The sequence below is a fragment of the Rissa tridactyla genome, chromosome 3 (assembly GCF_028500815.1).
Source record: "Rissa tridactyla isolate bRisTri1 chromosome 3, bRisTri1.patW.cur.20221130, whole genome shotgun sequence".
In the NCBI taxonomy this organism is placed as follows: domain Eukaryota; kingdom Metazoa; phylum Chordata; class Aves; order Charadriiformes; family Laridae; genus Rissa; species Rissa tridactyla.
The window spans coordinates 121791179-121802064 of record NC_071468.1 but is presented as its reverse complement, the minus strand read 5'-3'; the positions used below and the strand labels follow the sequence as shown (position 1 = coordinate 121802064).

The window sequence follows — 10886 nt, the reverse complement described above, 5'->3', positions numbered from 1 at the left end:
GCCAGCACTGTAGGAACCAGTGACTTGCCAGAGGAAATCAGCAGGACTGAGCAGGCAAGGGCAAAGGGGTGAGAGGGGTTGCCTCCTTCTCCCACTGCATTTCAAGAGATGCCCCTAGTTCCCACAGTGTCCTTCCAACAACCCAGAGAGTCTTGTACAGGCAGGTAAAGGCTGTACTTATTCTGAAACCCTGCACAGACCTAACCCTGGGCCCATCTCTTGAGAAACAACTCAGAACTGCTGCTTCCTTTCCTATCTCTGGCTTATTCTTTGTTAATAGTTAAATCCCAGACATATGTGGAAAGAATGACATTCTGAGTGCCTTTTTACCTCCTTTGGGGAGGTGGAGTAGAAACAGGCCAACTGGCACACAGTGGGACATAAGCCCTGGAATTTTTCCAGGACACTTTCCAGGTAGATGAAATGTCATGGTCTTTCCTCCAGAGACCCTGAGGGCAGCAGCAGAAGACTCGGGAAAAGTGGGTAGAAAAGCAGGCTTGCTCTAGTTCCTCTTCCAGGCTCCCAGACAAGGGCCCGTGCCATTTTCTTCTAGGTCTCCATACCCCCATCCCCTGTGGGGAATGACTCCTCTCCTATGCCTTTTGTCACATCTCTGCAGGGATCCTGATGCTATAAATGGAGTCAAGGACAAGAGGCTCAGCCTGGGCACCTCACCTCACACAGCCTTCACATTCTTGCCTCAAGGTCATGTACAATTTATTTCTCTACACTTCTACTAGAAAGTTCTTCCAAACACAGTTCTGAAGGCTGTGGCTGATCTTCACTGGTCAGTCTCAATGAAAGCATTGGATGGTTTCTTCTCCATGATTTCTTCTTTTAACACCTCCTTCTCTGCTGCTCACTCTCTTAGACTCTAAGACACACAAGTCAGACCGTACCTCAGACCTCCTTCTTCAACCAACACAGGCCGTCTTTTCTGAATTTTCCCCTCAGCTTTGTCTCCCCATTCAGAGATATCATACAAGCTCTTCTCTCCGCCTCCTTTCCTGAAATGGTTACAGATGGATGTCAAAGACAATTGCCACAGCTGAAGATACAGGCCCTACTATACAACTGGCTCTAGGTTGCCCTGCTTGAGCAGCATTGTTGGACCAGATCATAGAATCATAGAATAGTTTGGGTTGCAATGGACATTTAAAGGTCTCTAATCCAACCCCACTGCAACAAGCAGGGCCATCTTCAACTAGATCAGGTTGCTCAGAGTCCCAACCAACCTGCCCTTGAATGTTTCCAGGGATGGGGCATATACCACCTCTCTGGGCAACACAGGCCAGTGATTCATCAAAGATGACCTCCAGAGTTCCCTTCCAGCCTCAACCATTCAGGAACATGTAAAGTGTAGGTTATCTGACCAGGTACAGCTTCTGGTTTTGAAAGAGAAGGTGCCCCTTGCCCTCCATTCACTTTAAAGGAAGCTGAGGCTATCAGATGAGTACAGACAATTTGGCCAGGTCAGACTGAGCCTACTTTTCATCCTGCTTCAACTCTTGTTATAACACAGATGAGCATGCCATGAAAAATTATTCAGCTAGCTCAGAGGAGCTTGCCACTAAGTTCTTCCTTTCTTGAGTACTTCTGAGTACTACTTGAGCAGCTTTCCACTATAGGACCCACAGCAGATCAAGGCCATAAATCCACATACTCAAGAGGAATCTTCACAACTGTTTCAGATCCCTAGTCCCCTGAACTTCTGCTCCTGTCAAGACCTGGCATCCCCAACATCTTCCATAAAGAGAGAAGGGAAAGCCTGAGCAACCAGTGGAACCTCTTTCTTCTTCTCCCACCTCCTCACAGTCTCAAAGTTCAAGGCAGTGTTTGGGTCACTGTTTCTAAATTGGACTTATGCCCACAGACATGTCTGCCAACACACAGGACTAGTTTAGACATCACCTATTAAACAGTAACCAGCATAACATAAAGTGAGCGCACATGGCAGTGAGAGTGCCCAGTAGGGGGTTCTCTAAGGGTAAAACCTCAAACGGCATTTCTAACATTTCTTAGAGTTCATACCTCTGTATGTGTAGAAGTGCCATTAATGCTTGAAACTCTTAAATTCTGACAGGACATTACACTCTTTGTCTGAATTTTCATCTTCTCTGCTAAATCTTTGCTGAAAGACAATGGATTGGGTCAATCTTCTTCCTGTAGGGTTACTGTTTATACTCGTTATTCTGCTCATTCTGAAAAGACAACATGTCTGGAAGAGCCACAAAAAAGTAAACTTCCCTCCAGGACCCAGGCCTTTACCCATCATTGGAAATCTGCACATCATGGATCTGAAGAGACCTCACCTGACGATGCTAGAGGTAAATTCTTTTGTTCCTTTTCTTAGAGCCTTCTGTCTAAAGAAGTCACTGACCCCCCAAAAGGGGTACAAATTTTTCTTTGGACAAGACAGTTCTACTGCAAAGGCAATAGAATTAGTTATCTGCAGTAACTGGTCTTCCTATCACATGATCTTGTGTCAGTGCAGGGGGATTGACTTCCAGCCGCATCAAGAGCATTGACCTATTTCTGTGTAACCCAGGAAATGCTGGGGTTCTCCAGACAAGGGTAACTGTAAGTCAGACGTCCTACAGTTCCTGCAGGAAATTCCACCAGGGGCTGCTGAAACATTTAGAGAGGAGACCAGAGCTTTCTGGAGGCTGTTTGGTGGACTCAGCCATCAGAAAACAGCTTCTTGGTCTTCTCCCTTCATCCTCACCATGAAGGAGGAACTTTCCTGGTTTACCAAAGCAAAGTAGGAAACAAACAGACACTGCTTATTCTTTCATATCTGGTGTCATTAAACTCCATGACTTCAGGGAAAATGGCGTGTGACAGTCAGATTAGTGTATGATTTTTCAGGGTCCTTTTGCTACACTACTCCTCAAAGCCATGAACGGCAAACCTAAGAGTTTCAGACAGTTCCTGTGCCCTGATGTACTACCACATTGAAAACTGGTCTCCTTCTTGTTGAGGAACATTTCCAACATAACCCCTACGAGTTCTCAGCTTCTCAATCAAAAGTTACCTACAGAGTCCATGTAGTGGACACAGTTACTTCATAACTCAAAATGAAACTGTTCTTAACCTGCCTTCCTGGATTTCATTCCCATGTGAGCCAGGAAGTCTATTCCTGCCTGGTTGTGGCAGCAGCTTTTGCATCTTGTCACTAAAAGCAGTAACTCCAGATGTACCTAAAGGCATAACTCCAGACTATTTAAGAGGTATTACTCACAATTCCAGCTGATTTGTACCTACCCAGATTTTTATACCAGGAACTGAATGGGTTTTGCCACGATTGCTGAGAAATTCACTTACTGTTTGTCTCTTCAAAGGAACACGGGGCCAAGCCTGTCTGTTCTTCAGCCTTTCCTTTAACCCCTCTAAAAGTCAGTTAATTAAATATCTAACAGAGGATAACAGACCCCATTGTGAGTCTTTTTATTCATAAGAGCTCCAATATTTTAGGAAATTTAGGAAAAATTTCTACCCTGAAAGGGTTATCAAGCTTTGGAACAGGCCGCTCAGGGAAGTGGTGGAATCGTCACCCCTGGTATTTAAAAGATGGGTAGATGTAGTGCTTAGTGATATGGTTTAGTGGTGGGTTTTGTCAGTGTTAGGTCGATGGTTGGACTCGATAATCTGCAAGGTCCCTTCCAACCTAGACAATTCTATGACTCTATGATTCTATGATTTGTATGATAAATTCTCCACATTTTGGACAATGAATGAAAAGCCAATGCCACGCAGGAAAGAGAACATTAAAACAAGTATTTTGAGCTTCCTGAAAATCATCTTCTTTTATTGTCCCCTTTCATCCCACTAGCTATCCAAAACATATGGCCCAGTCTTCAGCATTCACATGGGGCCAAGGAAAATGGTGATTCTATCAGGATATGACACAGTGAAGGAAGCTCTGGTGAACCAGGCGGATGCATTTGCAGGGAGACCTAAAATACCAATTGTTGAAGAAACAGGAAAAGGAAAAGGTGAGTGTGCTGTTCTGTTCCCCACGCACCTGCCTTCTGCAAAGAAGAATGAGACTTTCTCCATGGAGAGAAGAATGCAGAACGTCTCACTTTGCTTTGCTAAGCATGAGATCCAATGGAAACGACGGGGAAATTGAACAATGCATGGTGATATTCATGGGGCATAAGGAGAGATGATACTCTCCTTATTCATTTATTCATTTACACATAAACATTCATTTCACTCAAATGAAATATTCATTTACACATAAACACATAATTTAGAGGTCTGAGTCTGCAGATGAGTGTTCTCTTAGAGGTGACATGTTGAGGAGCTGACATAAGGGCATCTCCTGATCTCTTCTCACAAAGACCACCCCTGCAGCAGCCCAGCTACCAAAACTTTGCCACATAAATCCAATAGAAGCTGGCAAAGAAGTATCTACTACGTCAGCAGCACTACCTTCAAATACTCCTTGTGAGATTGATATTATTGAATGTTTATTTTAAATTTTCCAGATAAATTTACATTTGAGATTAAATCTCGCTTTAAAAGAGAATAAACAATACCCCAAGCCTTTAGTTTGCTTCCCAGAGGGAGTTCACTTTTTGCTCTGAGTTCTTCTGGTGCAGATTTCACCTTCCACAGGTGTTAGACCCTGAACCTTATCTTTCAATTGCCATAAATATTGATAGGATACATAGAAGTAAGGACATGAGAGACTGTCATCTTCTGACAGGAAAGCAAGGTTGAGCACATTTGTATCTTGTGACCAGCTCTGAGTAACCGCTGTATTGTTAAGTATGTCTGCCAGCCTACCTGCAAATGATTTCTTGCCTCGCTAGGGACAGTCTCTTCAACAAGATTTGAAGCAAGAATAAGAGAGCATGAGTGGTGGAAAGAGAGTAAATAGCAGCACCAGCTTGACCAAAACTTTGCTGCAAATGCCACTGAGAATTCTCTGCAGTTTTTCTAGTGTGTAGGGTGGTGGGATTACCCCCACCAAGTGGGGAGATTTTCCAAACAGATGCCCATATTTGAAGTTTCCTTTACTCTCTACAGTCTAGGTAAGAACACAGGTGCTCTTGAGAGAGGATGCATCTTACCTAAGGGGGACATGTAAGGTTAATGTGCACACTCAACATCCCAGGTGATGTCCCAGAGGCACAAATCCCACTCTCTGTTCTAAACAAAGCTGAACAAAAGCCCTCATGTCTCAGGGCACATCAGACACCTCAAGAACTCAGAACGGTGGCTGCTTCCCTCAGAGCTTTCTCCTCATATATCTTTCCTGTCTTATTTCATTCTATGTGGGGACACCACATGTCTTTAGAGCTTGACAGGTTTCCTGCTAGCACTCATCTTTGCCAGGATTCAGGGCAGATGCAGAATCTTTGCTCTTCGGATGAAATTTCTATTTCTGTGTTTTCATTTTCCATTTTAGGAGTTATATTTTCTGATGGAGAAAACTGGAAAGTGATGCGAAGATTTACTCTTACAACCTTACGAGACTTTGGAATGGGCAAGAAGGCCATAGAGGATCGTGTTGTGGAAGAGTATGGATGCCTGGGAGACACCATTGAGGCACAGAAAGGTGGGGGAAATCTTACCTTCATTACACTCTGATTTTCCTGAAACCTTCTACAGAAATGCCAAAGGTCAAGCAAGAAAAGTCTCTGAACTCTTTCAGTGATCTACCTTTCTCCAGCATCCATGCTCCGAGGAGTTTATATGAGCTGTCTGTCTCTGTTTCTACGTGGCAATTGCCTGACGTGCAAATGAAAAGCATTCATTGAGGCATTGGAAGTCAAACAGGGAGTCAGGCATCAAACAGCACATCTGAGAAGAGTAATTTGTTCCTCCATGTGCAGTGCCTTTAATTGATTTAATGGCATTGGGAGAGCAGAATATTATTGCAAGGACTTGCAGACCTGTACTAAAAAATTGATTGTCCCTAAAGTCACATGTCTGAGAAATCCTTCCAAAAGGAGGCAGAACATCCAGTTACACATTTTGCCAGCATCATCCAAGATTATTTCTCACTAGGCTCAGTTACCAACTGCAGGACTTCAGTAGGTAGTTCTTTCCATCAAGCAGACTTGGGATAAAACCACATTTCTACATCATCAATCTAATTCAGGCTTCAAGTCCCCACCTTGAACCCCTGAAAGCAGGAGCTGTATCCAGCTGCAAAGGGGATGTATCAGAGGGCTCTAGAAGCTGTAGATCCCCAGCAGGACAGTTTGAGTGACCAAGAGTTACTGAGTTAGGAGGTCAGACCTAAAGGGCCTAGAGGTACACAGTCCAACTCTCAAAGAATACTGGTCATAAGGGACAGTCCAGTACAGCACTGATGGGGCAAATGGCAACGCTGAGTTTCCCTTATACCAGGAAGTTTTAAGATCATGCATGTCCAAACAAAGCAGCCTGGGGTAGGGCCACAAAGACCCAGGAGAGCAATAGCCTTGGAGAAAATGGAGGGGAGCGCAAAAGATTAGCATTCAGTCTCCGTTCTGTTGAAATGCCGTTAGGTACATGCAAACCCTGAGATGGTTCATTCCTGCCAGCTCTGTGGCTATCACATCGCAGACTTCACTGAGCCTCTGCATGCTGCTTTAGTTAATTAGAATAACTATTGACTTTGTTGTCTGCACCACCTTTTCCCATGCTAGGGAAGCCCCTTGAGATGACTCTGATGATGAATGGCGCTGTTGCTAATATCATCGTATCTATATTGCTGGGAAAGCGATATGACTATGAAGACCCTACATTCAAAAGGCTCCTGACATTGGTGAATGAAAATATCAGGATATTTGGGACTCCATCACTTTCGGTAATTCATACTGTTTGAGTATTGCACTTCAAAAGCATGATTATACAGTGGTATACACAGGTACACTTCTCCAGCGTTGCAACATATCTCTCTGTACATGACAAATACACCCTGAAATGGCAAAAGTGGACCTCCGATACCATTTATGGATTTCTCTTAGCAGCATAGCCTGGGAAATTGTAAGTTCCTTCTTTCATGAAGAATTGAACAACATGTAATACAGTACAAGGATTGTGTCCCCTAGACATAGAAGTTGGTCATTATTTCCCATCTCCCATTATCAACAAGGTCAAAATCAGTGTGGGAATGCCTGTAACTTCCTCTTAAACTTGAGACTCCCAATTCCAACTGGTGTGGATATGGAGGGATGAATTATCTAGGAATGGAGAGGTAGGAAATTGAGTCAGGGACATATGCACAAACATGGGATTTCTTGGTCACTATCGACTAGTGTGATTAATACTCAGTGTGAGAGGGAATACATTTTAACCATTTTACACAGTTGGCCAGGAAAAAAAAAGGGAACAAAGGAACATATTCCATCTTGAGTATAAGGCTATACACCATGTTCTGTAAGGGCTTTTCTTAATATACGCTGTTGAACTGTGGAACATCTGCTTAGGAGCTGTCTTTTCTTCATCGCTGTCTCTGAATCTTGCAGATTTACAATATGTTCCCAGCCCTTGGATTCCTCCTGAAGAGCTACAAAACTTTTATTCGGAACGTAAAAGAAATCAATGATTTTATCAAGGTGACTTTCATAGAACATCTCAAAGATCTGGACAGGAACGACCAGAGGAGCTTCATTGACACTTTCCTTGTGAGACAACAAGAGGTAATAAAATACTAGCAGCTTCTTCAAATCTCCTCACTCTCCTTTCAAGACTTGGTAGATAAACAAATGTTCTTCAGCAGAGATCTAGCATGTGCAAAAGTCCTACCAAAAACTGTGGTCAGGCTAAAAGACTGTGCAGTCACTTCAGCTAGGAGATAAGTGTTCAAGGCCAGGCTGGATGCAGCTTTGAGCAGCCTGGTCTAGTGGGAGGTGTCCCTGCCCACGGCAGGGGGGTTGGAACTAGATGATCTTCAAGGTCCCTTCCAACCCAAACCATTCTGTGATTCTGTGACAAACTGATCACAGACAAGCACCTTTTATGTGTCCACAGCGATTTATCAGGAAAATACAAGACAGTATTTCAGCAAGCGAAGTATGAGAAGCTGTCTTTACCTGTAGTTTAAAAATCCTTTCTGCACCCCAGCATTTCTGACTCTTTTTTGAAATTCATATCCTCCTTCACAGAGACATAGCCAGGGAAAGCTTTAGGCCCAGGAATCTTTGGTACATATTTCTCGGTTTAAGTTGCCGGCTCACATTTACCTGCTTGAACAAAACTCTAGTTTTACAGTTCTTGTAAAAATGTCACAGTGTTTGTACCCAGCCCCCACCTCTATGTGACATGGCTTTGTGAGATTTCAGCCCAAGTCTGCTCTGGCAAGAGCATGGGTTGGCTGCTGGATTACAGGGGAACATGAACCACCCTTCTAGGCTCTCTTTTGATGCTAGTGGCAGTAAAGGCAATATCATCATCAGCCAAGTCCCCCATACCTCTTGAGTTCTTGTCAAGTCAAAACCCAGCTCTGGTAGCAAATTTATTCTTCTTCCCAACAAATCTCATCCTGCAAGATGCTCTGCTCCATGACCATGGGCAGAAAAACTCTGAAGCAAATGATTGAATCACACTGGTGGCACCAGTGACTGCTTGCTCTTTTCCAAAACAGTCTTCTTATCACCAACATTATCCAACCTGAAGACCTGTGTTGACTTGAGTGTGTGTTCTTGTGGGCAGCACGGGTGGTCCAAACACTCTATCTCAAGACTCCACTTAGAACAGGTTTCTCAAGGCATCCCATCAAAACCTTTACACTTAACTCCTCCCTGAGGGCTGCATATGAATGTTTTTCTCTGTTCTCCAATAAAAAATGCCTTCTTGAATGTTTAATCAGCTGATATTATTATTGTTTCATATCTCCAGGAGAATGGAAAGGCCAACGGATATTTCCACAATGAAAACTTAACTGAGGTTGTGAGAAATCTGTTTTCAGCTGGCATGGAGACCACATCCACCACTTTGCGCTGGGGCCTTCTACTCATGATGAAATATCCTGAAATTCAGAGTAAGTGGAAACTAGGCAATTAGTGGCTTCCTTCTCATCCAGTCCCATCAAATGTGACTTCTCATTGAGCAGGGCTGAAAAAAAAGAGAATTCTCCACATCCTGCTATTCCCAGCAGGAGAAAGACACATTCAAGTGATCTATCAATGTATGATCCCTATTCCTTTCACAGAAAAAGTACAAGAAGAGATAGAGCGAGTCATAGGGTCAAACCCCCCACGAATCGAGCATCGAACTCAAATGCCATATACAGATGCTGTTGTTCATGAAATTCAAAGGTTTGCCAATATCCTGCCATTGAACTTGCCTCATGAGACTACAGCAGATGTGACCCTCAAAGGTTATTTCATTCCCAAGGTGAGACAACTTCTGCATTACTTTTCTTCCCTCTGTCCCCAGTGTAACACATCTCCCTTTCATGTCCTGCTTGCGTCCAAGGATGTTTGCTTACCCTGGGGTTCTCACAGCTACTTTGGCAGGATCTCCCCTATTAAAGTGGATATTTTGAGCTCCAACGTTCGCCATCACTCTCATAGTGACAGCAACACCATCCTCAGTGAAATAACTGCTCTGCCTTGGCTCGCAGGGAACCTACATTGTCCCCTTACTGGCCTCTGTCCTGCGAGACGAAACGCAGTGGGAGAAACCAGACATGTTCTATCCTGAGCACTTTCTTGACGCCAATGGAAAATTTGTGAAGAAAGATGCTTTCATGCCTTTTTCAGCAGGTATCTTTCATTTTGTTTTTAGGGCTCTGAGGGGAACTAGACATCTAAGACTCCTTTCCCACTGGAATTGGCCTCTCAGATTCTTCCCAGAGCTCTCCTCTCCTCTCCTCTCCTCTCCTCTCCTCTCCTCTCCTCTCCTCTCCCTCTCCTCTCCTCTCCTCTCCTCTCCTCTGACAACAGCTCAAGAAGCAGCTCCCACTGACTTTTTTATGGCCATTCTGCATTTTGTTCCAGGGCGGAGGACCTGTGCTGGAGAGACTCTTGCCAAAATGGAGCTCTTCCTCTTCTTCACCAGCCTCCTGCAGAGGTTCACCTTCCACCCTCCCCCTGGAGTTTCCATCTCAGACCTGGACCTCTCTCCCTCCATCGGGATCACCATCCCCCCAGTGATTCATGAGGTCTGCGCAGTGCCACGTTCCTAGGGCTTTTCTTAGTCATCTCCTTTTCCTGAAACACCCAGATGAAATATCTGTGTCTCTAGTCCCACTTGGGAAGTTTGGTACTTCTGAATCCAGCAGGGAAGTTTTAGCCCAAGCGCACCTTGGCCCATAGACAGAGGTGTCTCTCCCACCATTACGGCAGGTGGCAGTCCTGACTTTCATCCGCTTCTTGGAAGGGAAGGTGATGGTCTTTGTGAGGATGAATCCCACGAGGGAGATAATAAAGTCCATTTCATTCTGTCCTTCCCTATACCTTTGCCTGTTCCCCTCGATGAAAGAGGCCAGGACCAGTCTCTGGGGCAAAACTCAAAAGGTTCTGCACTGATCTACACACATTCACACGCAAAAACCCAAGGGCTTTCATCTTCCACACCTCCAGCACAGCTACATGCAAACTGCCTAGGGAAAATGGTCCATTACACAATTTATTCCCACACCAGCCCCTAAATGCACACACACAGAGAAATATAACTTAATATCTCAACCTGAGACAAGGAAACGGAAGGTGTTCACCCAATGCAGAACTGCAGTGCAGATGCATAGAGGGCTCTCAGCTGATGCCATGTGGCTATATGCTGTCTGGAAGTTAAAGTTAATTTAGTTTACTACAGAATAATGTGCATATTAATGATAAAAATTAAAGCACAGCAAAATAAAAAGTTCTTCATTTCAAATCAAACTATTGCCAATGTTGTCTTCTAAGCTGGAAAGATCTTTCACACCTGAAATGGCTTCT

General features: G+C 44.1%; 1 protein-coding gene across 1 annotated transcript; it reads left to right on the top strand.

The window, feature by feature from the left end:
- Positions 1 to 1947: 1947 nt before the first annotated feature.
- LOC128907609 (cytochrome P450 2K6-like) lies at positions 1948 to 10831 on the top strand. The gene is made up of 9 exons (XM_054196672.1): positions 1948 to 2327; positions 3833 to 3995; positions 5420 to 5569; positions 6648 to 6808; positions 7470 to 7643; positions 8842 to 8983; positions 9155 to 9339; positions 9569 to 9710; positions 9945 to 10831. The coding sequence occupies exons 1-9, from the start codon at positions 2142 to 2144 to the stop codon at positions 10130 to 10132; spliced, it is 1491 nt and encodes a 496-aa protein (XP_054052647.1). The 5' UTR covers positions 1948 to 2141; the 3' UTR covers positions 10133 to 10831.
- The last annotated feature ends 55 nt before the right edge of the window (positions 10832 to 10886 follow it).

Excerpts from the sequence above, each read along its gene's own strand:
- LOC128907609 (XM_054196672.1), top strand. The coding sequence starts at position 2,142 with ATGGATTGGGTCAATCTTCTTCCTGTAGGGTTACTGTTTATACTCGTT. Across the intron at positions 3,996-5,419 it reads AGAAACAGGAAAAGGAAAAG|GAGTTATATTTTCTGATGGA; the intron begins GTGAGTGTGCTG and ends TTTCCATTTTAG. Across the intron at positions 5,570-6,647 it reads CACCATTGAGGCACAGAAAG|GGAAGCCCCTTGAGATGACT; the intron begins GTGGGGGAAATC and ends TTCCCATGCTAG.